We start from the raw sequence: 27,888 nt of genomic DNA, 5'->3' as shown, positions 1-27,888 counted from the left end.
TTTGATTTAAAAAATATTTATGAGACATGTGTTTTATTTTCACAGAACATCACTTAATAAATATTTTACCAGGATGATGAGGATGATTCACAACGATGGAAGAAGAACGTGGGGCAACTAAGGGCTGGAAACAGTTTAAACTTTCACTTAAACCTCAATTCACTGGATTTGTTCTCTGCGTCAGATCCGGAAATCTGGCAGAGAAAGGGTTCTTCCACGCACAGACCCCATTTCTAATCTCGGCACGTGGCCAGGTCAGTATATGGAAGACCAGTGGCAGCGGCTCTTGATGACCTGAAGCAGGGGCTTCTTGAAAGTGAGGAAGATGACGGTGCAGGCCACCAGCAGGGTGAGGCAGCTGGGAAGAATGAGCACGAGGTACAGCAGGCCCATGTCCACCCGCTCCCATTTGCAGTCCTGAGGCACGCCTCCGGGCAGCTCAATCAGGCGAATGACCTTGGAGGAGAGGTTGCAAGTGACCATGGCCGAATCGGCAATGGCGTGCAGGCGCTGCAGGGACCCCCAGCCCTCCACCCCACAGCAGTCATACGGATTCTGACTGAGGTAGATGGTCCGCAGACTTCTCGTGAGCTGCTCAGACACGGCCCCCTGGGGAAGGGCTGTGAGCGAGTTTCGGCGGAGATCCAGGGTCTGCAGGGCCAGGCTGCCCCTGAACCGTGGGAAACTGGTCAAAGAATTCCCTGACAGATCCAAGTCTCTCAGATTCCCAAACCCAGAGAAGTCCAACTCCCTGAAGCTAGAACTGAGGCCCACATTCCTCAGAGACAGGACCTGTAACGTGGGGGCGATACCCCGGAGAGGGGCAACGGTCCCATTCAGAACCCCCCAGTTGCCAGACAGGTCTAAGTGGGTGAGGGCAGTCCCCTGGAACGAGCAGTCTTGTAATGCCCCCAGCCCGCAGCCCTTGAGAGAGAGGCTCCTCAAAGACGCCACGTTCCTAAAATCCACACAGCTTGGGGGGGCCGGGAGGTCCAAGCCAGCCGGCTGGGGACAAAGTGAGATCTGATTGTGGCTCATGTCAATTGTAGTGAGGTTACTGGCATCAGCAAAAAGGCCAGTGGGGATACCCATGAGCTGATTGGAGCTCAAGTTGAATGACCGGAGGCTCCTCAGGCAGCCGGGGAGCCCCGGGGCCAAGTGCAGCTCTGACAGCTGGTTCTGGCTCAGGTCCAGCTCAGTGAGCGCCCCTGGGGGCTCGTGCTCTCGGATGTGGAGCGTCATCAGGCAATTCTGGTTGAGGTTCAGGCGGGAGAGGGAAGGCATTTTCTTTAGGAAGCCATCAGGCAGGTATTGGAACTGGTTCTGGCTCATATCCAGGAAGTGTAGGTCCGCAAGGTCACTGGACGCAAACTCTTCCCAGAGGTTGACAGTGGTGATGTTGGTCACATTGCCATCCACAAGGAGGAACTGGGCCACCATCTCCCGCGGCGAAGAGGTGTTGTACAGGTCCCCGTAGAAGCCCATGTTGTTGTCCCGCAGCAGGAGCGTGTGCAACTTGCTGCACTGGGGCAAGAGTGGGAAAAAGAGCAGCTGATTGTGGGAGAGGTCCAGCGTCTCCAGCTCAAAGGCAGCCTCTCCCCCTGACGCCAGGAACCATTCCAGGATGTTGTAGCTGACGTTGAGGAACCGTAGCTGTGTGAGGCTGAAGTCCACGATGCAAGGGAGGTTGTTATAGGCCAGGTTGAGGTGTCTCAGCTCAGTCAAGCCATCGAAAGCGCCACCCTCAATCTCAAAGATGTAGTTTCTCTGCAAATCCAGCTCCCTGAGGTGCCCCAGGCCCTCAAAGACAGAGTCGTCGAGCCTCATGATGGTGTTCCTCGCCAGGGACACAGCCTCCAGCGAAGAGAGGTTCTGGAGCATGAGGGCCACCATGTCTTCTGTCAGGGAGTTCCCTGACAAGTCCAGCCTCTGCAGAGCCTGCAGGTGGTGGAAGGCAGCCGCTGTCTCCTTGTAGTTCTCTGAGAGGGAGTTGTCGGGCAGCTCCAGGCTGCGCAGACGGGCCTGCCCTTGGAAGGCGCCGCGGCCGATGCGCTCCAGGTGGCACCTGTGCAGACTGAGGCCCTCCAGGAGAGGGTAGTGCTGGAGGGAACGGTTCCACAGGATCTTAAGCGGGTTGGCATCCAGGATGAGCATCTGGGAGTAGGGAGGGAGATCGCTGGGCACTGATGCAAGGTTCTGCCCTCGGCAATTGGCTACTCCATCAACCTAGGATCAGACAGACACTGGTCAGCAGAGAGGAGGGCCTCTGAGGCAGACAAGTTTATGTACAGAAATGTGGCTCATCCACTTGACTTTTGCCGCAGCTTCTGAGAGTGACTCTAGAGATCATAATTAAAAAAAAAAAAAAAAAGGCTAGGAAAATGTGGAACAAAAGGGAACTTTTCTTTGTTCTTTACCTTCACATTGAAACAGTCAGCTAGGAGCTGAGTTCCAGGCCTCACTTAAAACACACCTCACGTCAGAGAAAATCTGAGCACCTGTGTCGTGGGTTCTGCGTGGTGACAACTGTGCTTGCAGTTTGGTTTCGACTGTGAGAAGGACTGACGACCAGGGCTGTCTGCTGGTTTGAATCCGGGTTTGAATCCCACCTCTGCCATTTGTTTCCTACACGACCTTGGGCAAGTAACTTAACCTAAGTCTGTTATTTCCTCTGAAAAAACGGAGATGAAGATAGAGAGTAGCTAGCCCAGAGGATTGCAGTGAGATTAGGTGAGAGGCTGCACAGAGCCTGACACACAGCAAACACCATTAATGTAAACGGTCGCTATTGTATTGTTATCGCTATTACCCTAACACCTGTGTGTCCAACAGGGTTAGCACAAAACAACCAACATGCTGTGGCATCTTCATGTCACCCAAAGGAGTTTTGCCTGGGACGCTCCTCTACATTCTGGGTTGATAAATATTACAGCTTAAAAGGACTTCAGTCCTCAACATCACCCTGAATTGTACAGAGAAGTGGGGTCTGGAGCGAAGCGAAGAGCCAGTGGCATTGCAGGGACAGGAGTCCAGAACTTCTAATGCCCAAGTCACTGCTCTTCCTGGATGTGTTCTACCACAGCTGTGCAACATAAGGAGGCAGGATGGATGGGACGACCCTGTTCTCATGGCAGAGGTCACGCAGGCCTTAGGATGCTTTAACGCATCCCAATGTTCTACAAGACTGGCAAAAACAATCAGTCACAGGGTGTCAGGTGTCCAGGAAAAAAGTTTTAAGTGATCAGATAGGAGAATAATGACATTCCTTTCCCAGGATTGGTCAGTAGGACAAAGTCAATGATTGTTGAAAAAAAAGTTGTTTTTTTTTTTTATTAAAAAAAAAACAACTTTTTTTTCAACGTTTATTTATTTTTGGGACAGAGAGAGACAGAGCATGAACGGGGGAGGGACAGAGAGAGAGGGAGACACAGAATCGGAAACAGGCTCCAGGCTCTGAGCCATCAGCCCAGAGCCCAACGCGGGGCTCGAACTCACGGACCGCGAGATCGTGACCTGGCTGAAGTCGGACGCTTAACCAACTGCGCCACCCAGGTGCCCCGAAAAAAAAGTTTTTTAATGAGCCCATACTCCCCAAACTGTCCAGTGATCTACTTTTACCACCTTTGATAATATGTATAGACAGAGCGTCTTGGCAATAAAAATACATTTGATCACATCCTGTTATATAACTCTATATCAGTTTGTTGCATGAATAGCACGGTGGCTAAAAGCAAGAGTTCTAGGGTCAGTCCAGTTTGGTTCTGCTTTTTATCAAATGGGTGACTTTGGGCTGGTTCCCTGACCAGTCAGGACCTTCATTACTCCACCTGTAACATGGAAATTATACTTGTAATTTTCTCATAGGGACTTTTTTTTTTCCTTGTGATTGTTTACGTAAAACACTTAATACACAACCCGACACATAAGTGCTTCATAAATGTTAGCTATAATGATTAGCAAGATCTGATTAATTAATCTCTGTTGTTGCACGTTTGAGTTGTTTTTAATTTCCAGATGAACGTCAGAGTGAATTTGCCAAGTTCCTTTCACACTTCCCCTCCCCTCAAAAGTCTTTGGAGTTTTGACAGGGATTACATTATAATTATGGGTTAATTGGGGGATAACTGACATCTTTACAAAATTGAATCCCTCCATGCAGAAACAAGGTGCATTTCTTTATTTGTGTAAGTGTTGGTCTCCTCCTGACAGGGACTCTCTGGAGAATGTTGTGGTGAGGGGCTTTCCTCAAGCCACGAGACCCTGTCTCACCACAGCTGCTGTAAGCATGGGGTCAACCTCTGCAATTCCCTGTGGCCCCACCAAAGAGCTGCAAAAGGACAACGTGGCTGTCATAGCCCAAGAAAATCTCACCATGTCCACTTTATGATAACATGTGGCTTAGGCAAGGCGGGGCACCGGTGATACCTGGATCCTCAAACTCTCAGCCTTCCAAGAGCCATGGGTGATCCACTCTTTGAACCCCCTGGCAGCTGACCCCTGCTCTTGCCCACCAGGCTGGAGAGGGTCAGACAGGCAGTCTAGCCTGAACTCTGAAAGGCTATCAAAGAACTCATACTTTCTGATTCCCTCTTGATTTAGCTACTGTGAAGTTAACCTTTAAATGTTGTTTTTAAATATTTATTTATTTGTTTTGAGAGAGAGAGAGAGCGAGAGCTGTCCGCACGGAGCCCGATGTGGGGCTCAATCCCATGAACCACGAGATCATGACCTGAGCCAAAAATCAAGATTTAGATGCTTCACCAGCTGAGCCACCCAGGCGGTCCTGAAGTTAATTTTTAATAGCCTCTGTAAGGAATTAATGGAAGTCTGTAGTAACAGAGACTAACAACAATAATGACAGATAAAACACATAGCTCTTAGTACAAACAAGGCCCTGTTCTGAGTGCTTTATATACACTAACTCATTTAATCATCATAGCAATGCAGTGTTATGGTATTATTGGTTGGTGCCACTATTCTATATTTTACAGGTGAGGAAACTGAGACACAGAGTGCCCCCCCCCCCACCAATGTCACCAGCTAGCAAGCTGGGATTTAAATTTTTTTTTAAGGGGCTCCTGGGTGGCACAGTCGGTTAAGCGTCCGACTTCAGCTCAGGTCACGATCTCACGGTCCGTGAGTTCGAGCCCCGCGTCGGGCTCTGGGCTGATGGCTCAGAGCTTGGAGCCTGTTTCCGATTCTGTGTCTCCCTCTCTCTCTGCCCGTCCCCTGTTCGTGCTCTGTCTCTCTCTGTCCCAAAAATAAATAAACGTTGAAAAAAAATAATTTTTTTTTTTAATGTTTATTTACTTTTGAGAGAGACACAGAGAGACAGAGCACGAGCAGGGGAGGGGCAGAGAGAGAGGGAGACACAGAATCGGAAGCAGGCTCCAGGCTCTGAGCCGTTAGCGCAGAGCCCATCGTGGGGCTCGAACCCACAAACTGTGAGATCACCACCTGAACTGAAGTCAGACGCTTAACCAACTTAGCCACCCAGGTGCCCCAAGCTGGGATTTAAACCTGGTCTGGCTCATAACCCCCACTCTGTACTAGAGTATACTACAGCATAGTGGTCAGAGGTTACTAAAGGTGGTTAAGAACCATGACCAACTGGGTTTTTTAAATTTATCAGCTTTAAGAATACAATTCTGATTGTAGGTATTAACCCCGACATCCAATTTGTCTTTCTAGTACCTAGTATATAATAGGACTCAAGGAATGCTTATTAAATATATGTTTCTCAAGCAGACTTTTGACTTATAGGCAAGGGGGAAATTTTCCAGAAATGTGCCCAGTTGTTATGAGCCAGATCTGTTTCCAGATAGAGGCTGAAAGCCCTGGAGAGGGTAAACTGTAAAAGCTCAGATATCCACTCCCTTGATCGTCTTCAGCCTGAATGTGATCAAGAATGTTGCTCTGCAGTACAGCTGTTTGAGCATTTGCTATTGGCTCATATACAAGCTCTGAGTCAGGGCTTATCCAATTTTACTACGCCCTACTCAGGGATTCTGGTACCATTAGTAGAGCTCAATCATCCAGATTTTTAACAGGGTGCTCTTGTTTCAGGTGACTAACCTGTGCCTGTCTCTGGGGCCTCCTGGCTTCAGCAGGTATGAGGAAATGGGCAGGGACTGCCTGGTCTTTCTCAGGTGTCATCTGAACCTTTGGTTAAGGAGCAGCTTGCACATGGCCTCATGCTAGGCAGCTACAGAGTGATTCAGACTCTTTCATTCCCTGCCCTCTTTGACTGACAATACATCAGTCTTCCAATAGACCAGACCCTGTCAGGACAAAACCAACAGACAGAGTTTCCTGGAAAACTCACCAACTCGCAGCCCCCTTGGGAAGCTGCCGTGGCCATTCCACTTTGATTCCTCCATTCCACTGTCAAGAAGTGAAAACCCAGGCACAGCCAGAGGGGCAGTAACTCCATCTCAAGTGCAGCACTGTGGACAGAGGGCAAGGAAGAAGTGAGTAAGAGAAGGACATCCCAGAGGGCTGCTTTGCACTCTTGGTAGAAGGAGCCAGTTCCCAGCTATGTCTGGTCTTAGAGGCCCACAGCTATCAGGAGGTGGAAACCCACAGATCATTCAAATACCTCAAGTTAGCCAATACTTTCAACCTTTCACTACAACTGTTGACAAGAACTTATTTTTGTTTTGCCTCTACCACTTGATGGACAGGTGGCTGAATACTGAAACTTCTAAGAGCCCACCAACAGAAGACAGAGGCAAAGGACTTGAGGAACCGGATCTCAGGTCACCCAGAGTTTGCCACATTTTGTAGTTCTGTTGAAGTTTTCTTCCCAAAGCTCAAATCTGCCTGATGCATTGCTTGAACTCAGTAAATATTTGCTGCATGAATGAATGAATGAATGAACAAAAGAATGGTGAACCGGGACTGAAATACTAATTGTAGCTTCTGGTCCTGTAGAGTTACTAATTGCTGTGTTGACATGAGGCTTTTAGGAGGGTAGGTCTCGTTGGTTTTGACTCATTTGAATACAACCTTTTGCAAAAAAGGACTTTGATAGTTTGCCTGAATAAGAGAAAAAAACTAAGGGGCAAATGAAAAGTAATCTTCAGGTATCATAAGGATTATTGATGAGGTGTGGTTGCCAGCCCTCTTACCTGGCCAGTGAACACAGAACAGGAACCATGAGAAGGCTTAAAATTATACATATACCAATATAATTTTAGAACTAAGCAAAACCATAATGGAAATATATTATATTCTCTGCCATTGCATTTTTACAGGAGAACATTCAAAGGCCCAGAGACACTAAGGGCTTATTTAAGGTTCCAGATCAACTTAGTAGCAGGGCTGAGAGCAGCCCCCACCGAGGTCCCCTTCCCTGAGCTCCAGGATGAGTAACCAGCATAATTTCTCTCCCTGAGGGTGCTGTTGAACTGACTGCCCTCCTATTGGGAGGGCTTATAGCCCAGTGACATTCCTTTCTCAGCTCTGCTTCCTCACAAACAGATGCAAGTGCCTGGCCCCAGCATTTCTTCTGCTCCATCCTCTCCTTGACATCTCCCCAGAAGGGACCACAGGGCCTGCTCCCTAGGCTTCTCCTAGGCCAGCAGCACCAGCACTGAAATGAACCTCCTCACCCATTCCATGGGACCCACAGACCTTTCTGCCTCACACACCCAGGCCATCTTGGGCCCCTTCCTCTTCCTCTTTCTTTGAATAAGTTTACACATCTCTGAGGCTAATTTTAACTTCATGGTCAGATTTTAATACTCACCAGTGAAAACAGACTAACAGAAAAGCAAAGCAAAACCAGGTAAATCAACTTTAACCTTCATTTCAGGTCAGGTCAGCGCTCCTTACCACAAAGGGAACCTCCAATTGAGAATTCATCAGTATTTGCTGGACACTGGGAATCCCCTTCCCGGCCCTCCTTCCATTTCTGCACCTGTGCAGGAAGTACTACCTCATGGCATGTACAGGGCACAGATGGCAGAAGCAGAGCCATATGGGCTTTGTCCTTAGGATCTGCACAGGACACACACACACACACACACACACACACAAAACAACCTTGGGATCACTGCCCAACTGGAAATAAGGCTGCCAGACTTAGCAAATTACGAGATGCCATTTGAATGTAAGATAAACAATAAATAACTTTTTAGTGCAAATATGTCCCATGCAATATTTGGCACATACTTACACTAAAGAAATTCATTGTTTACCTGACATTCAAATTTCACTGGGTGTCCTATATTTTATTGAAAACAGACAGGGAAATGGAAACCAAGGACTTTCCCCACTGCCTTCCTCCCTCACCCCCACTGTCAGGCTTGGGATGGTAGATGCTGCTGTGACAATGACCCTTCTAGAACAGCCATTTCAATTTATACTGAAATGCCAAATCTAGATATGTACAGGGAAAGATTGTGATTTCTTCAGGGAGAATATAATTGTTTAGACTGGAATGTTAGATAGGCCCGAAGTCATGCCCTGAGCATAATTTTAATTTCTGGGTCAATGAGAAAATTTTTGCAAATTTAAAATGTATTTTCTCCTTCCTCCTAAAATCAGCCAACCAGCCCAGAAAAACTACTGTTGTTCCCTCTGGGCAACTCCTTCTTTCATGAGGCAGCATGGAAAAATTATCAGATTTAGAGCCAGACAGACCAGGGTTTGAATTCTGGCTCCAGGATTTGTTTTTCAATTCATATAAAGTCTCCAAGCAGACTTCATATAAAGCCTCCAAGCAATTCATATAAAGTCTCCAAGACTCCGATATCCATAAAATGGGGATAATAATAACTATTCAGAGTTTTTATGAGATCAACCAGTATATGTGAAAGTGCTTCATTGACTGTGAAAGTAGTTAATGACATAATTATTATTTATGAGTTTCAAACACCATTGAGCTGGTTGAGTGGCTGTTACGTGTCATCTCCAAGGTAATTCAAGTTACACAAAGAAGGGAAAAGAATGAAAAATCTGGATGTAAGAATGAATATATCATTATACCAACTGGTGTGTGAAAGGTATGCAGGAAGATTGCATTAAAAATTCTATGTTAATAAATTCCAGAACAAGGTTAATTCCAGTAACAGAAGACTATGCTGGTTGAGAGCTGTTTGTCCTCGGATAGATGCCTTACCCTGCTCTGTATCATAGGGAACTGACTTCTGAAGCCTATTTCCCAAGCTCTGGGTGTCAGCTGGCCTCCAGCTGGTTTGGTCAATGGGAGGAACTATGGGAAGTTAGACAGCAGAAGGAGGACTGAATCTTTCCATCTCTCCCTGCCTTGGACTGAGAAGTCCTTGAGCTTCTATTGGTGACTCCTAGACTCTAGTAACACCATCCTTTCCCTACTTTATCCTTCCCCTACTAGGGAAGATCATAGCTTCCTAAAATTGCTAACCTCTGGGTTGATTGTCTATTTGCTGGTTAGCTTCTTAGCCTCTTCATGTGTAGCCAATTTCCTGCACTAAATTTTCTCTTTAACAAATAATCTGGGTGTTTCTGTTTCCTGGTTGGACCCTGGCAGATACAATGATGTAAGTGAGAATGGCTTTGGATCAGTCCTAAACAAAAAAGGTATATAGTGACCCTGAAAAGAATAAAAGGCTTTTTATTCTTTCTCAACCAGTCAGGTTGAGAAACACTATTCCAAGAGTATGCAGAAGGATTCCTCAGAGCCATGGAGCTGCAAAGAGTACAAGATGAGTTTGGATGGCAAATCTCACTGGAAATCGTATGAAGCCTCTGCTGTGTGCACAGGACTGCTTCCCCTCCTCACAATTAACCTTAGTTGGGTGAGCTATAAGAGAGCATCTAAGCTTGTGGCAAATAAGTAACTGTCCCACTTCACTCCAATCTCTCTGGCATCTTCTAGAAAATACATCCATTTTTTAAGCCAAATCACCTCAACTACACTTTGGGTAGAGAAAGGGAAGTGAAAGGAAAATAATTATAATGGAGGACACACGAGTGTGGCATTAATACTTTAAAAAAATTTTTAATGTTTATTTTTGAGAGAGAGAGAGAGACAGAGCGCAAGTGAGAGAGGGCAGAGAGAGAGGGAGACACAGAATCCGAAGTAGGCTCCAGGCTCTGAGCTGTCAGCATAGAGGCCGACACAGGGCTCCAACTCGCGAACTGTGAGATGATAACCTGAGCCAAAGTCAGAAGCTTAACCAACTGAGCTACCCAGGCGCCATTTGAAATGAATAATTTAAATGAGGTAACCTGGAACCTCCCCTCACTATAATTAAAAGGTCCTGGATTCATGGTTTCCATTGCATGGACTATGACCACTGAGGAGCCACAGAGGAAATGGAGCCATAAGAAACTGCAAATCATTCCCTAAGTAGGGTCTGAATAAGTATGACGTCTCCTGGTCTGGGTGACCACTGGGAAACTCCCCTATATGAAAGCTGAGATCCTGACATGAGAGGCAGATGGCATTAACAGACTCAGCTCGTATCTTCTTAAGCCAGGTAACAAAATTGAAGAGTTCCTTCTAAGTGTAGAGGCAAAAAAATGGTAAGTCCTGTTCTCTTCTATATAGAATCTACAATCCTACATTCTTTTATTCAGTTAATAATTTCTATAAGGTCTCTCTATGTCTTATCCAGTCACGGTTTTCCTGATCATGGTTAATGCCAGAGATTGTCAGCTTCTAATCAAAGTGAAAAGCTTTCAAAGACAAGGCACTATTGACTCAGGTGCTAGCAGGACGTAAGTACTGTACTGTGTCTGTAACACATTTGAGTTGGAGATATTGAGATTATAAATCCTACCCTTCTGTTAGAGTGAAGTCCTCATAGTATTGAATTTACATTTCTTCTTTATCTTCTAACTATTCTGTTTGTGTGCAGTCATCACAAACTTCTCTTAGAAGTCCTTGAAATATCAGGACCTCCGATGCTTAACGGCATCCCCTATGCAACCAATGGTCTTGAGACTATGCATTCTAATTGGTTATCATGAAAAACTGTGATTCAACCCACATCAATCCCATGTGCATACAGTGTTCCTTTTTTTAAAAAAAGTTTATTTATTTATTTTAAGTAATCTAAGTGCCAAATGTGGGGCTCAAACTTACGACCCTGAGATCAAGAGTCTCGTGCTCTTCTGACTGAGCCAGCCAGGCTACCCTACACAGTGTTCCTTTTCAGGCAGAAATACAATATGGCTTTTTGTCTATTTTTTCTCTGTTCATACCTAGTATGAACATAAATAAGTGGTGAAAACCGATCCACTTCACAAAAACAACATGAATCGAGACTGTATTCTACAGCAAGAGAACACGAACAGTGAGGAAGAAGAATGCACATCAGCTGTAAAAGTTCCTCCTTGTTTTAGAAAGTGTGCTTGTTTGCTTTTTCTATTTCCACAAGGTAGGAGGGAAAAGGTCCTGCTTCACTGAGCCAAGTAAGGTCAAAGAAGACTGAGTAGGTGGCCCTGTGGGCTGAAAGGGGTGGGAACATTTACTCCTTTTGGACAGGGTGTCCCGATCCTGCCAGCAGCAGCTTGACTGTATGCTGGGTGAGCGCTTTCCATATCCATCCCCGTGACCCCATCAGTTCTGGGCTCAGGACGGCTTTCGTGGAAGAAGGTGGCGGCATGCGGGCCAAAGAATGGCTTCAGCAAGGGCACGTGGGGGAGATTGCTTGCTTTTACGAAGGACAGAAGGAGAGGGTGAGTGAAATCTTTTGACTGGTCTCTGCTTCTGGAAGTCCTGAAATTTCCATGTCCCTGTCCTCACAAAAATCAAAATCATCCAGGGGTGCAGCAGCACACTTAGTATTATTAGACCCCCCTAACACTTAAACATATATGTACACTGCTTGTTTTCCAAATGCATGTCGATTTTCCTGTATTTAAAAAAAAAAAAAAAAACTTTTTTTTTTAAGTGTTATTAATTTCAAGTAGCTTTCTGTCATGATGTAACGTCTTAACCAGCTGGGAGTGAAACACAACCACAAGTAAAGGCTAATCTACAGGTATTTTTGTCCATAAAAAGATCTCCTCGTACGAAAAGTTTGGGAATGCTAAGGAGTAACCCTGACATGAATGTGGGAGAGCTCCGCTTCATTTTCAGGCAAGGATGCTGGATTTCTAACATTCAGGGGCACCCCGAATATCACCTCACTCCCACACTCTCACCTCCCCACCTCCCGTCACCGCTGCTACTCTAGCCTCTGCCCCCAGAGCTGCGACTGCACACTGCGCGCTCTTTGCTAAAGGCGCGATCAGTCAGTGTTAAGAATGTGATACATACATTAGCATGTCATTGAGAATTTCCTCCTCAAAGTAATCAAGTAGCTGAAAATGCTTTAAAGAAAGAGGACTTCGGAGAAAGATGGTAACTCTCAGAGGTACCGGTCTCAGAAACAAATATTTATAGACTGGCCTGAGGGGAGGAAATCTCTAGAGGCAGAGCGTGGGGTGTGAATGTGTGACGTTGACACCCTTGAAGAAAGGTACAGTTGCTAGCTAGAGGGTTCCACAGGAAGGGAGTCTGCCTTTGTTTAAAAAGAAAAGCGCAAATCCCACCTGGGATCCTGGGAGAGAGGGAAGGGCAGCTGGTCACACACCACAGAGAATGGATAATAAAAAACAGAAACACCAGTCTGTGAACACTTCAAATCATTCCTACTACCAAGAAGTATTTGAAAGCCCCAGGCAAACAGCTTTGGTCTCTTTGATCGTAGCAAAAAATTGAAGTGACTTGAGCCCTCACCAAATGTTCAAACTTAGCATCTCCCGTAGTGAGAACACCTGACACTCTGAGCCTCCAGATGTGGCACCCGGGGAAACACAAAGCCCCATCTTGGCAGTACGCTTGCCAAAAATGTTTGCCCTGGACCCAGTCATGAGGGGACAATCAGACAGATCCAGGCTATACATCATCCTATAAGACAACTGGCTTGGGCCCTTCAAAGAAGTCAAAGTCTTGAAACAGAAAGAAAGGCAGTGGAGGTGTGGCGCCTGGGTGGCATCCGACTTCAGCTCAGATCATGATCTCACAGTGGGTGAGTTCAAGCCCCGCACTGGGCTCTGTGCTGACAGCTCAGAGCCTGGAGCCTGCTTCAGATTCTGTGTCTCTGTCTCTCTCTACCCCTCCCCCTGCTTGTGATCTGTCTGTCTGTCTGTCTCTCTCTCTCTCAAAAATAAATAAACATTAAAAAAACTCTTTTAATTAAAAAAAAAAGGCAGCGGAGGAGAAAAGGGGGAGGTTTGATTACAAGTGAGTAAGAAGCTTAATGGGCTTCTGGGTGGCTCAGTCGGTTAAGCATCCATTCGTGATTTCGGCTCAGGTCATGATCTTGCAGTTCGTGAGGCTGAGCCCCACGTCGGGGTCTGCGCTGGCAGTGTGGAACCTGCTTGGGATTCTCTCCCTCTCTCTCTGCCTTCCCCCTCTCACGCTCTCTCAGTCTCTCAAAATAAATAAACATAAAAAAAAAAAAGAACCATAATAACTAAGTGTAATGCATGTACCTTGAGTGGATTTTGGATTTTTAAAAATCTCTAAAAGAAAAATTTGAGACAACTGAGTTAATATGTGTGCTGAATAATGTGCTTTCAGATGGTATTATGTACAAATGATACTATCGAATTATTGCTGATTTTCTTAGGTGCAGTGATGATTTTTTGGTCATGTAGGAAAGTACTCTTATTCTTGGGAAATGCACGCTGAAGTATTTAGGGGTGAAGTTTCATGATGTCTACAACTTATATAACCTACTTTCAAATGGCCTGAGAGAGAAAGGGAGGGAGAGAGGAAGGAAGAAAATTAAAGAAAATATTACCAACTGATAAATTTAGCATGATACTTTCTTTTAACCTTCCAGTGAGTTTGAAATTTTTCAAAATAAAAATTAATAGGGAAAATGAAATAAATGTTGGGGTTTCTAAAGGGAGAAGGGGAATTATGGTAATTTTCTGTCCCAGCATTTTCTGGAACATATATTTTTCAAATATTCTTCTCAGAAAGGTGTTCAGAAAACATTTGTTAAGTTAAAAATGCACATACACATCAACCTTAAAGATATCCTGAAAATTGGAACATTTGACATTCAAATGAGAGCTTCCAGGCTGCTTCTCTCTTATCTGAAAAGAGCCCTAGAGTAGTAGATCACATGTTCTGACCTGATGTACTAATATAACTTCCACTGTCCAGGTCGATAGCTCTGTCCACCACACCTACGGTCCCTCTGGCGAGGCAGCCCTCAAGGGAGACACATGACCTCACCACCATCTCTATGTATCCCTCCACCTCCACCTCCAACAAGCTAATAGAATCTTGGGGAAGCATCTGACCAGAGGAGGTCAATCCTTACATGCAGCCAGCACCCTATGAGTGATCCCAACGCAGAGACAAGGGAGACAATTAGGTCATTGGCAGTGGAAATTGGAACTAAAAGCCACAGAGAGAAGGTAGAATTGAATTTTTGAGGGATCTTGCTGTGAGGAAGCAGAAGCTATGAGTCAGATGACAAGGTGTGTGAACAGAAAAGAATGAAAACAGTCAACATTCGTCTCAACAGAGATCAGAGAAGGGAGGATAGGAAGAATGACAGGAGGATGGGCCCTCCAGGCTGGGTGGTGAGAATGGGCTCTGAGGCCGCCTCTAGGGTTCCTGATGGTTCTCTGCAGGGTCAGATCCATTTCCAACTTCCATGTTTTCTCATGATAGTACCCCACAACACCCCTCAAACGCTGGCCCTACTGTTGCATCTTGCCAACAAAAAGGAGCCAACTAAAATAGGACTTGCTCTTTAATAAGTTTTAAACCCAAAGGACAAAACTGGATAATAGATGCATGCAAGGTTCATGATGCTACCTGAAAATTAGAGACAGTGGCTGAAATCTGAAAGCTAGCAATGTATTTTTCCAAGTGCAATCTATAGGCAAGACTCATCAAGGAAAAGGGAAACTGAAGAGCAAAAATTTGTTGGGAAACAAGACAGTAGTCTTAAACTATCTCTCTACAGATTCCTTACTAATTTTGCAAAGGTGAAAATAACAGTTTTATGGAGGAGATCCAGTTAAATGTGTGGATTTTGATTACATTTATGTAAGAGGCTATCCTTATACTTAGAAAATATACACTATATTATTTAGAAGTAAAGGGGCATAATGTCTGCAACATTATTCTCAAATCATTCAGAAATATATATATATATATTTTTTAATAAATAGAGAGAGGAGGGGCGCCTGGGTGGCGCAGTCGGTTAAGCGTCCGACTTCAGCCAGGTCACGATCTCGCGGTCCGTGAGTTCGAGCCCCGCGTCGGGCTCTGGGCTGATGGCTCGGAGCCTGGAGCCTGTTTCCGATTCTGTGTCTCCCTCTCTCTCTGCCCCTCCCCCGTTCATACTCTGTCTCTCTCTGTCCCAAAAATTAAATAAATAAATAAATAAATAAATAAATAGAGAGAGGAAAAGAAAACAAATATGACAAAATGTTTAACAATTGGTAAACAGAGGTGAAGAATTTATGGGCATTCTTTTAGTTGTGTTGCAATTTTTCTGTAAGTTAGAAACGGTTTCAAAGATAAAAGTTATGGGGGCACCTGGGTGGCTTGGTCGGTTAAGCGTCTGACTACTGATTTCGGCTGACAGTGTGGAGCCTGCTTGGGAGTCTCTCTCTGCCCCTCCCCCACTTGCATGCTCCTGCATGCACGTGTGCTCTCTTTGTCTCTCTCAAAATAAATAAATAAACTTAAAGCTAAAAGTTATGAAAAATTAACACATAAAAACACAAATGGTTTTTAAAAGTGCACTCTAGGGGCAACTGGGTGGCTCAGGCAGTTGAGTGACCAACTCTTGATTTCTGCTCAGGTCATGATCTCACAGTTAATGGGATCCAGCCTCCAGTTGGGTTCTGCACTGACAGCATGGTGTTGACTTGGGATTCTCTCTCTCTCTCTGTCCCTCCCCCACTCTCTTTCAAAATAAATTTTTTTTAAAGTGCACTCCAAAACTAATTAGATTCTTGTTACAGGAAAACTGACTTATTTTGAGTACTGACAAATCATCATGTTAGATGACTGTAGACATTATTTCTTCTTTATAAGAATCTGCACATAAAACTAACTTGATTTGCAAGACTTTTGCTTGGAGAAATTGTACTGACACCAAGCAAATGGTTTAGCAAGATATATTTATTGCTTAAAATGTAGTCTGGAAAAGGAAAGAAGAAAGGGAAGGAAGGAAGGAAAAAAGAAAGAAAAGCAAGAATGACATTTTGGCTCAAACTTTATGTTGGTTTTTTGTTGTTGTTGTTTTGATTTGTTTGAGATTTTATTTTCAAGTAATCTCTACATCCAATGTGGGGCTCAAACTCACAACCTCAAGATTAAGAGTCACATGCTCTAACTGACTAAGCCAGCCAGGTGCCCCATTGATTCAAACTTTAAATTCAAGATGAGAAGGCGGGGGGGGGGGGGGGGAGGGAGTCCTTCTGATTGAGGCAATAAGTAAGTTAATGAATAAATAAATAAATAAGCAAACAAACAAACACATAAATTCAAGATAAAAACTATTCAACTTTTGAGTAGTGAGTTTGGATTACTTTGATAACTAGCTATCAAACTAAACACGTCTAAAAAAGGTTTAAAGATACTCTGTGCTCTCTTTTCCTGCAAATAAGCCACAGATATACTTTAAAAATTGAGACATAATTCACATACTATGTAATTCACCAATGGTTTTTAGTATATTCGCAGCGTTGTGCAACCATCACCATTGTCTAATTCCAGAACATTTGCAACACCCCAAAATGAGACCCTGTACTCATTAGCAGTCACTTCCCCCCTCCCTTGGCAAATACTAGTCTACTTTCCATTTCTGTGCATTTGTACATTCTGGATGTTTGATGTATATTGAATCATACAATGTGTGTCTGTCTTCTCTCACTTATAATAATGCTTTCGAAGTTCATCCATGTTGCAGCACATATTAATCGGTATTTCCTTCCTTTTTATGGCTGAATAATATTCATTGTCCAGACAAACTTGCCACATTCGTTTATGAATTCATTAGCTGATGAACATTTGAATTGTTACCACCGTTTGGCTATTATGAATAATGCATCTGTGAACATTCATGTACAAGTCTTTGTGTGGCCATGTTTTCAATTCTCTTGCCTATACATACTGGGAATGAAATTGCTGGGTCAGACTGTAATTCTGTTTGACGTTGAAGAACTGCCAGAATGTTTTCCACTTTCTGCACACTTTATATTCCCACCAGCAGGGCAGGAGTGTTCCATTTCCTTCTCGTGCTCATCAACACTGGTTATTTTCTGTCGTTTGTATTCCGGCCATCCTAGTAGGTGTGAGGTGGCCTCTTTGTGATTTTGACTTGCATTTCCCCAATGGCTAATGATGTTGAACAGTCACATGCCTTTATTGACTTATTTCTATATCTTTGGATAAATGTCCAAACAGTGGACTTTTAAATCCAAAGATTTTTAAAATTTGGTTTTGGATTATATGTGAAAGAAAATAAAGAAGAGTCATAAAAGTGAAGAACCAGCTGTAATCTTTGGTTGAATTAGTACATTCCTATATTTTGCATAGAATCAATGTTCAGATGGTGAACACATCTAAAAAAGAACTTGCATACTGAGGATTGGGGCAACATGGCATTTAGAACTGTGATGTGTGAATTCAGACCTCACAATTTGCTTCTCTGGCTTTCTCTCTTAGTAATGAACTTGTTAAAACATAGGCAACACAATAGCTTTTGAGTCCCCATCACCCCCAGCATCGTCTTAGACCCTGAAGGTGGGAGGGAAAATTGGCACACTTTTTCTGAAGGACAATTTTACAAAATTTATCAAAGATGTTGAAACATAGATTATTTTTGATTCAATCATTCCCCTCTTAGGGGTTTATCCTAAGGAATTATAATGTACGCAAAGATATTTTTACTGAGATATTCAGTGAGATATTAGTGATAATATTTTAAAAAGCGGAAACCATCTATAAGTCCAACAATGAAAGGATTGGCTAAATACATTATGATACAACTATATGATAGGAATAATGTGCTACAATTAAAAATGTTTCAGTGGCAATATATTTAGCGACATGGAAAGATGGTCATAATAAAATATTAAGAAAAAAAGGAAGATGCAAAACAGAATGTATGGTATAATCCCAAGTGTGCTAAAGGAATCTGCACTCATGTGCATGTGCATGGAAAATACTTGAAAGGGTACACAGCTGAATCTCAACAGTGGAGAGAACTGCACCTAATATTTACTTTTTCCACATCTGTATTTTTGTTTCTTAGTGTTTTCTAATTTTCCAACAATCAACTTCAATTACTATATCCAGACAAGTTTTTTTTAAGTTTATTTATTTATTTTGAGAGAGAGAGAGACAGCAGGGGAGGGGCAGAGAGACAGAATCCCCAAGCAGCGTGGAGCCCAAAGCAGGGCTCGAATTCACAAGCCACAAGATCATGACATAAGCCAAAGTCGGACACTTAACCAACTGAGCCACCCAGGTGCCCCAAGACAAGTTTTAAAAGAATAGAATCAATATACTATTAATTGAAATTAAAATATATGTTATAATCAGAGCCTAACAAATATCACAAAAATAGAGAATTTCTTATAGGTGCTTAAAATTGAAATTATTGTAAGTGTGCTTAAAGAGATATTTGGAGTTAATGGAGGAAAAATATCATTGACTAATAACTAAAATAACTAAGTTGTTTTATAGAAATTCTTTTTCTTTTTTAGGGCCTCAGGGATATAGATTTTGGGCTGCATGTTCTTAGTCCAACTTCTAGAAAGGTGACTGTAAGGGTGAAGAAAGAGTCCAGGCTAAGGGGACAAATGGAACAGGTTCAAAGCCTGGCCTTCAGTACATCACTCAATTTCTTGGCCTCGATTTCCTCCCCAGTAAAATGGGAATCATAATGCCTGTGTGGTAGGGTTGCTACTATATTAAGGTAAGTTTTAAAAGAAGGTTCAAAAATAGTCTTTGTCATCTTTAACGTGTCATCCTTGGCAGGTAATCAACCTGCCTGTGGCATTAAACACACCCAAGGTGGGAGCCCACTGCTTTGTAAGCAGCTGGTCGTGCAAATACCACTTGCATTTGCTTCCAGAACTCGGATCCCACTTCTAGAACTCGTGATCCCCTGCACAAATAAGCGAGGAGTATCATTTGAATTTGTTAGAATGCTCCTTGGATGTGTGGCCCCAAGAATTTATGTGAGAAAGGACAGTTCTGTTGCACATGACTCTTCTGCCACGTGCATGTTCGTTCAAATCTAGCAACTGACTTTTTTTTTCTTCAGGAGAATTGTAGCATTTCTGAAGGAACTACCCTCCAGTATTTTAGAGATGAGAACACTCAGGCCAGAGAGATGGGATGATATGGACAAGGTGCCACAGGGAACACCGTGCAGTGGTTTCCAAGCACTGGTTTAAAATACAGATAGATCTCTTGTTTGCACCACAGCCTAGCACGCGTGATCAGCCAAGCTTTACCCACTCTTTGGGGAAGGGTCTTCATCTGGGAATGGCTTAGGTTCTGTCTCTGCCTGGAGGGAGGCTGGAGGCCACAGCAGCTTTTCTTCTCTTGGGCTCTACCTACAACCAATTCCTGGCAGCCGGTGTGGAGGGAATGCTGCTTAAACACTATCCTGCCCGACTTTGTGGCCTCAGGGCTACAAATGAGTCAGCCGGCTTCCCTATGTGGTCAGGGTCAGCCCTTTAGAACCAAAGGAGGTCACTTCGCCCTGTCCTGTTCCATGACCACAGGTTTTAAATGCAAATATGCTCCCACTGGGGCCATAACACCTTGCTCTTACATGGCTAGTGGTAGTGGGCATGTGTTGTCACCTTCGTTTAGGAGAGACCCACATAATCTCTGTGGACAGGAACCCTACCAACAATGCATTAGTTTCAAACTTGTCATTTCCTTTCAATATCACAGGTTTCTCTCTCACACTCCAATGTGGTCATAGGTGACAATAATACCTGCCATGCTGACCTCACAGGGTTGTTTCAGGACCGAATGAGAGAATGTGTGTGAAGAACTTTGTCAATATAAGGAAATGTTGCAGACTTCATTAGTAAGACAAGGTCATGTCAGAATTAAACGCAGAATTCCTCTGTGCAAACAGGGAGCTCATACTGATATAAATAAAACAGAAGAGTGGCAGTACCTTCTCCCATCCGTCTGAGCTGCGGAGTGTGGATCTGGAGATGTTCGGAAGAGGAGAGACCACCCAAAGTCTATAGACTATGGGAGACTATAGGCAGGGAAGGGGTTATAGGTGAGAACCAAGGCTTATGGCCCAGAGTGGAACTATATTGCCTCCGCCCCTCCAACCTTGGTTCCCTTGAAAAAGAGCCCAACTGAGGAAAGAAATGATGTAGATTCCAGACAACTGACCAGCTCAATGGGGTGGTATTCAAGCTGTCAAATTGCTTCCCAGGCTCTCAATTGCGATAGCTAATGTTTATTGAGGGTTCACCTTGGGATAAGTGCTATGCCAGGGCTTTATATATAATAATCCTCACAAAATCCTAGCAGATAAATGTTATCATCTTCATTTTACACATGGTAAACTGAGGCTCACAAAGGTTCAGGCCATATAGAGAATGTCAGAGCTGCGATTCAAACCTAGTCTGTGAATCCAGCAAAATTCAACCCAATGCCACAAGCCCCAGCCACCTGGGATACTTGCTATCCATGACTAAATTGTATATTTTCACACCCTGTTTCCTTTGTGGGAAAGGTCCTTTTTCTGGTCTTCTCCAGCTGCCAAACTCCTATTCATCCTTCAAGGCCCAGTGCATATGTCACCTTCTCATCTCATTCTAATAGTTCAGTTGAGCAATGATCCAATGATCCATATAACAATAATATATCATAGAGTTACAGCTCTTATTGAAGTTTTTTGATATTTTCGTTATTTGATTTTTATGTTTATTAAAAGCAAAATGAGCAGTTACCAGGTATTGTGAGTAATTTGACATTTCCCCAATATTTTATTATGAAAAATCTTAACACACAGCAAAGTTGAAAGAATTTGACAGTGATTGCTGGTATACCCATCACACAGATTGTGCTATTAACATTTTACTATATTTGTTTTTATCACATAGCTATTGATCTACCTATCCTTCTATCCAGCCTTCAATCCATCTTATTTTTTTTTAAGATCTTTTTTTTTTTACTTTTGAGAGAGAGAGACAGAGAGAGAGAGAGAGAGAGACGAAGAGAGCACAAGCGAGAGAGAGGCAAAGAGAAAGGGAGACAGAGAATCCCAAACAGGCTCCCCACTGCCAGCACAGAACCCGACATGGCCCTGGCACTCACGAGTTGTGAGATCATGACCCGAGCTGAAACCAAGAATCGTATGCTTAACTGACTGAGCCACCTAGGAGCTCAAGTGGTCTCATTTTTTGATGCATTTATAAATGGACTGCAGTCAGGGCACCTAGGTGGCTCAGTGGGTTAAGTGTCCAACTCTTGATTGCGGCTCAGGTCATGATGTCATGGTTTGTGAGTTCGAGCCCCGCATTTGACTCTGTGCTGACAGTGCAGAGCCTGCTTGGGATCCTCTCTCTTCCTCTCTCTGTCCCTCCCCTGTGCTCTCTCAATAAGTAAGTAAGTAAGTAAGTAAATAAATAAACAAACTTTTAAAAAAGATATAGATTGCAGTCATCAGTATACTTCCCCCTAAAAACTTTAGAATGCATATCAAGTGATTTAACAAAAAATGAAGCTACTACTTGTTCAACCTTCTAGATCAATCTAATTAATTTAATCGAGATTGCAAAGTCAGCTATTTGGAGAAAAGTTTGTCTTGTTAAAAAAAAAAAAAGATTTGACAATCACTGCTTTAGAGTCCTCAGAATTAGGAGGAAAGCTGTCTACACTGCAGTGTAAATGACTGATATCCCTTTAATACACTGCTCTTTAATGGGTATCTTACACTTCACAGCTCTTTACATGGATATGCTCTTTAATACAAGGCTCTTTTATATCGGTAATGATGAAATGTAATAAAGTTTTCATGGTGTAGGTTCAGGACGGTAGGGGAGATGATTTTGTCTTTCTCAAAATCCCTCAAATTGCACTGACAAGGTGGCTGCCTGTTGTAAGGCTGATTTTTTTTTTTCACTACAACTTATTTGAATTCACAGAGGAATGGGAGTAATGTGATTTTAAGAGAAGAAATCCCCTCCGCCAAAAATAACAATGATTTTTAAAATAATATTCTTCTCAAGTTTATCTATTTTGAGAGAGAAAGAGCGCGTCCGCAAGCGGGGGAGGAGCAAAAAGAGAGGGAGAAGGAATCCCAAGCAGGCTCCATAATGTCAGTGTGGAGCCCCATGCAGGGCTCAGACTCACTGACCGTGAGATCATGACCTGAGCCGAAACCAAGAACTGGACGCTTCACCGAATAAACAACCCAGGTGCCCGATACCAATGATTCTTAGGGGATTCTTGGATAAAGCCAAAACAATTGGATTATAACTTAACACTATTGAATAATAATAGCAATAACAGCATGAAGTTGCAAAGTCTTCTTACCGACCTTGGATCTCGTTTAGTACTTCACAACAGTTCTATAAAATAGGCGTTGCTGTCTCCATTTTCACTGTGGTAAAATACCCATATAAGCTACCATTTTAAACCTTTTTGAGTGTACAATTCAGTAGCATTAAATACATTCACTTTGCCATGCGATCTCACCATAATCCTTCTCCAGACCTATCCAGCATCCCAAATGGAAACTCGGTACCCACTTAACAGGAACTCTCTATTCCCCCTCCCCTCAGTTCCCGGTAACCACAGTTCTTTCTTTTTTCTTTTTCTTTTTTTAAAAATTTTTAAAGTGTATTTATTTATGAGAGACAGAGACAGCATGAGTGGAGGAGGGGCAGAGAGAGAGGGAGATACAGAACCTGAAGGAGGCTCTAGGCTCTGAGCTGTCAACACAGAACCAGACACGGGGCTTGAACTCACAAACTGTGAGATCATGACCTGAGCCGAAGTCGGATGCTTAACCGACTGAGCCACCCAGGTACTCCCACAGTCCTTTCTTTATCTATACATTTGCCTATCCTAGGTACCTTGTGTAAGTGGAATCATGTAACATCTGCCCTTTTGTGCCTGGCTTATTTCATTTAGCATCAGGTTTCTAGTCCCTCCATGTCATAGCATGTATGAGAATGTCATTCCTTTTTATAACTGAATAATATTCCATTGTATGTATAGATCACATTTTGTTTATCCATTCACCCATCAACGGACATTTGGGTTATTTCCACCTTTTGGCCACTGTGAATAAGACTTCTATGAATACTGGAATGAAAATCTATGTTCAAGTCCCTGCTTATTATCTCCATTTTATAGATAAGAAGTCCAAGGCTCAGAAAGACCCAAATCAATTGTTCAACAAGCCAAAACCCAAGTTCTGGCCCAGGTAGGAGGTGCTGGATGTGCACTTGCCTGGGACGAATATATGTTGAGTGAATGTTCAGCTGGGTTGCACAGGTTTGTATTTGTTGGCAAATAGGTATCCCATGAGCCTGGCCCCTCTCTTGGAACTGCCAGGCCCCACCATGATCGAGCAGCCAGGGAGGTTAGCACCTGACCCAACATGGACCCCAGGATTCTGCTTCTAATAACAATGTCCATTCTAATTGGTCAGTGCCTCTGCCATGCAGTGTTTGATATTCTGAATAGTAAGTACCCCTGAGTGTTCATGGGGCCATGGTCTTCTGTGGGTAACCTGTCAATGCCATGAAGTGTAACTATGACAAAGGTGAAGGCCTTTACAGGTTTGCAAAAGGAGCTACAAAGCCTGGGAAAAACCTGGGAATTTAGAAGGAAACAAGAAGCCAGTATTACTAAATATAATGGAAGCTTCAGTTCAGGGATTGGGGAAAGTCTGGAGAACCTAGAACAAGAGAAAGGCCATCAGGAGAGTCCCATGAGGAGGTCTACAGCTGTCAGCCTAGACAGTGATAAGGAGACCATTAGCGTGTCTGAAAGCTGAAGGAGGTGACCCAGGGCCAACCCAGGAAAGACCTGAGGGAGAGAGCTCAGCCTTGGCATCTGGTAGGACCCCCAAGGAGACATTGGAAAGGCAGGAGAGACCCAAGGGACCATAGCTGGTCTAGATGAGGAGTAACAACAGGAAGGACCAGAAGGAACCAGTGTCCAGCCTGACATCTAGAAAGGAGTGACATGAAGTTACTGGAGAACATGATGTGCACATCAAGATGAGCCCCTGCCGGCACTGTGGGTGCTGGGCTGCCTCAGACATTTAGGTCCTGCTTGAGAAGACAGAGCCCCAAGGTAAAAAGGTAAAAGGACAGAGTCAAGGTAAAAAGACAGAGCCCCAAGTGCTATCTTCTGTGGAGAAATCCCCTCCTGATTCTTTTTTTTTCTTGGAGGTGGCAGCAGAAAGTTTCTTGGGGCACACAGCTAGCACCTGACTACAGCGACCTTCTGGGTTGGGGCTGGATGTGGGGCATCCCTGTGTCCTCACAGGGCTTTGTGGCCACATTCAGCCCATCATAGGCACTAGCTCTGCTCCTTATGCCTACCTCGCTGGTGAGAACACGACAGGGTTCTACTTCCTCCTTTATTCCCTTTGTTGGTCTGAAATCACTCATGCATTAGAGCAAGAAGATACATGCGCTTTGGTGTCAGCACCTGACTCCATTTGCTCTGGAAATCAGTTGGTTTTTCCTACCCATACTCATTTCTCCTTCTGGTAACATCTCCTCAATTCCCCTTTGAGGAAACCACCTCTTCCTTTTTCTTCCTTTTTTATTTTGTTGCTTTTTAATTGTAAAATACTCATAGCCTAAAATTTACCATCTTAACCATTTTTATTTTTATTTATTATTTTTTTTAATGTTTATTCATCGGGTGGGGAGGGACAGAGAGAGGGAGGCACAGACTCTGAAGCAGGCTCCAGGCTTTGAGCTATCAGCACAGAGCCCAATGCGGGGCTCGAACCCATGAACTGGGAGATTATGACCTGAGCTGAAGTTGGACGCTCAACTGACTGAGCCACCCAGGCGCCCCATTAACCATTTTTAAACGTAAAACTCAATAGTGTTAAGTACATTTCCAATGTCATGCAACAAACCCCCTTCCTTTCTTAAGAAGCCCACATTTGTTTGGGTTTGACCTCAATCCCTGGCTCCAAGGAGGGGCCTATGCACGAGGCCTCAGACCAGGCCCATCAGAGCCCCCTATTTCCCTAAAACCACAGTGATGGGTTTACAGTGGGTACATCACAGATGACAAGCCCATGACAATCAAGAGAAGGACTCTTGTTAGAACTATTGGGAAAGAGGCTTTCTGTTCCTGCCTTCAGATGCCAAACTTGTGGGAACTAAGCTTGGAGCTGCAGTTCTTTGAATTCATGGAGGAATGGGATCATCTTTGCCACCAACTTTAGGACCTGCCTAATAACAGGAAAAGGCAAAGCTGGCAGTGTTTGAGCACTTGGACCCACCCATGCCTGAAGCTATTTCACACAGGCTTTTTGGTTATTTGAAACAATATTTTTTTTCCCCTGAAGCCAGGCTGAATTGGGTTTTTGTCATTTCTAACTAAAAGACCCCTGAACTCAGGTTTACAGTTGCTTGTGAGGCTTGACAAGATCCAAGTGCCAGTGTCCTTTTTCCCTCTCCTCTCCTCTCCGAGCTTTCAGAGATTATCCCCTCACCTAGCCCAGAAGCCCCTACACATTGAGCACATGACATTTTATCAGTGATGTTGCGAAGAATAGTTTGAGGGGTGGGAAATGAGTATAATAAAGGAGTTCTATCAAAGGCAAAAAAGATTCGTCACTAATATCCAGGCATGTCAGTAAGCATCGCTGAGCATATAGCATGTCCTGAGCAAGATAAGGTTTTTCAGTCATGGTTGAAAGCCCACTGTCCCCTAACTTCTGTGGTTATAATGTGGGTCTGAGGATAGCGTGAGGTACATCTAGTTGTCCATCCAAGAGTCTAGTTTATACTTTGTGGTGTGGATGCACACTGCAGTCAGAATGAAAATTGTAACGGGTACTGGCATCACTCTTCTGTGAGGAAGAAACAAGCCAGCGACAGAGGTCAGTGCATTCCTAAAAAGGCCTCAGGCCAAAGACCCCAGGCCCTGCCTTCTGTTTGGGAAGTCCCTGCTCTTGAATGAATGGTTTAAGCACTATGTGGGATCAGGTTTATATGGGTTTTCATGAAGTTCCTATAAGGGCGCCCACTAGATGAAGCACCCTCTTTGTGAAACAGACTTTTGTTTTGTTTTCTTTTAACCTAAAGGCAATAACCAAGGTTTTGTTTTGTTCTATTTTTTTTTTCTTGGCCCACGATTTTCTAATCACCCCTAGGAACTCTCAGACATACATGTACAAACCTATGGGGTGTGTAAGAAAAATAAATAAGTCTCAGGGCTATAAAACCCAGCAAACCATCAGCATCTACTGCAGCACAGCCAGTAGGTGAAGGGGGCACAACATGGGGGCTCGCAGGGCCGGCTCTATGTACCGAATGTTTCTCCCATCAGACTCCAATAGGCTGCACCCATCAGGGAAGAAACCTCCAGTGGGGTCCCCTGGAAGTGCACCACTCAGGACCAGCCCTCTCCAGGGGCTCCATTCTTAAGATCCTGCTCAGCCTCCTATAGTTCCAGCCATAGCTGGGCACGTGGCCACCTTCTCTCTGGGGTAAAGCCTGGTCAGTGGCTCCTTACTTATGACAGCTCCTAAGTGCACAGGGATACAAGCTGAACCTCTATAATCTGGCCCACATGGATAGGCCACTAGGGCTACTACAGAAGAGCACTGGACAAGGGGCCAGAAAAGCCTGGGGTCTAGGTTCCCTCTGATACTTACTGGCTGTGGGTCCGAGTAACAACACCCTATAGAATTTCCCAAGGACAAAAACTCTGGGGAATGGGCTTTGCCTGTCTTATTCAAGTTCTATCCCCAATACCTTGAAAGCACCGACACATGTAAGACATCTATAAATATGTGTCGCTGTAAATGAGTCTCAGTGCCTTCATCTATGAAATGGTGATTCTCAATCCACGTCGTGGGACAGGAAAGGAGATCCGTCCAAGCACTCAGCATGCTGAGTGTTCACAGTAGAGTCTTATCACCTCCTCCAGTCACTCAGCCCAGGAAGGGAGCATTAGTGTTCCCATTTCACAGATGAAGAAACTGAGGCTCAGAAGTTCTCCCCAGAGAGCCAGGACTCAAACCCCCAAAGGAGGAATCCGAAGCTTTCATTGCTTTCACTGCACCACACCACCTTTTTGGGCTGTAAGTGCTCCCAGAGGGAGGTTTCTCCACCTACCCAGAGCTGTGGCCCCCAAACCGAGCACAAAAGCGGTGGCGTTTGGATGCAGCAAGCCACAACTTCCCCGTCTGTCCCGAGCTGCGAGCCACGGACGCTGACCTCCTACCACCCAGCCGCGCGCCAGCTCGCCCACCCCAGCAGGGCCGTCCCGCAGGAAATACTCACGGCTCCCGCAGGCCCAGGCGGCTCCGCGGGGCGCATCCTCTCCGGGGGCTTCGGACTCCTCGAGAGCAGCCGAACGCGGGGCTGGGCTGCCTCCTCTCCCTGGGGCATCAGATTATTTTAGCACTTGCGGAAGGAACGGACGGAAACTGAAGTCACATGGAGAGCAAGCTGCTCAGCGACTCAGCACTCGCAAGAGCAGGCATCTGAGAGGGAACTGCCCTGCGGTGCTGACAGGGGGATGGGAGAGGGCGGCTGCGCAGGGCCCCCCACCCCGCGCAGGGCCGCTTGCACGTTAGCCACGAGTCCGGTTATTTTGGGGGGTCTCCCAGGACTGCTAACCAAGGTTACCCAGGCTTTCTTGCCTTAAAGCCTTTTTTTTTTTTT

The 27,888-nt window shown here is 44.4% G+C and overlaps 1 protein-coding gene across 2 annotated transcripts; it reads right to left on the bottom strand.

Moving 5' to 3' along the window:
* On the bottom strand, nt 1-27,718 carry NRROS (negative regulator of reactive oxygen species). Of its 2 annotated transcripts, XM_043594480.1 has the most exons (3): nt 27,505-27,717; nt 6,326-6,446; nt 1-2,226 (listed from the first exon to the last, which is right to left on the bottom strand). In XM_043594480.1, exons 2-3 carry the CDS (start codon nt 6,431-6,433, stop codon nt 256-258), a joined length of 2,079 nt encoding a protein of 692 aa, XP_043450415.1. In that variant the 5' UTR covers nt 6,434-6,446; nt 27,505-27,717; the 3' UTR covers nt 1-255. The 2 variants fall into 2 exon arrangements, with proteins under 2 accessions (XP_043450415.1, XP_043450416.1); XM_043594481.1 differs by lacking the exon at nt 6,326-6,446 and having other exon boundaries at nt 27,505-27,718.
* Nucleotides 27,719-27,888: the final 170 nt, after the last annotated feature.

This window comes from Prionailurus bengalensis, chromosome C2, assembly GCF_016509475.1.
Source record: "Prionailurus bengalensis isolate Pbe53 chromosome C2, Fcat_Pben_1.1_paternal_pri, whole genome shotgun sequence".
Lineage (NCBI taxonomy): Eukaryota > Metazoa > Chordata > Mammalia > Carnivora > Felidae > Prionailurus > Prionailurus bengalensis.
The sequence above is the reverse complement of the archived record's forward strand: the minus strand, read 5'-3'. Positions and strand labels throughout refer to the sequence as shown.

What these genes read in the sequence shown, in the direction of transcription:
- NRROS (XM_043594481.1), bottom strand. Translation starts at nt 27,612, where the DNA reads ATGCCCCAGGGAGAGGAGGCAGCCCAGCCCCGCGTTCGGCTGCTCTCG. An exon ending in CGCCTGGGCCTGCGGGAGCC is followed by an intron (nt 2,227 to 27,504) that starts GTGAGTATTTCC and finishes GTCTGATCCTAG; the next exon opens with GTTGATGGAGTAGCCAATTG.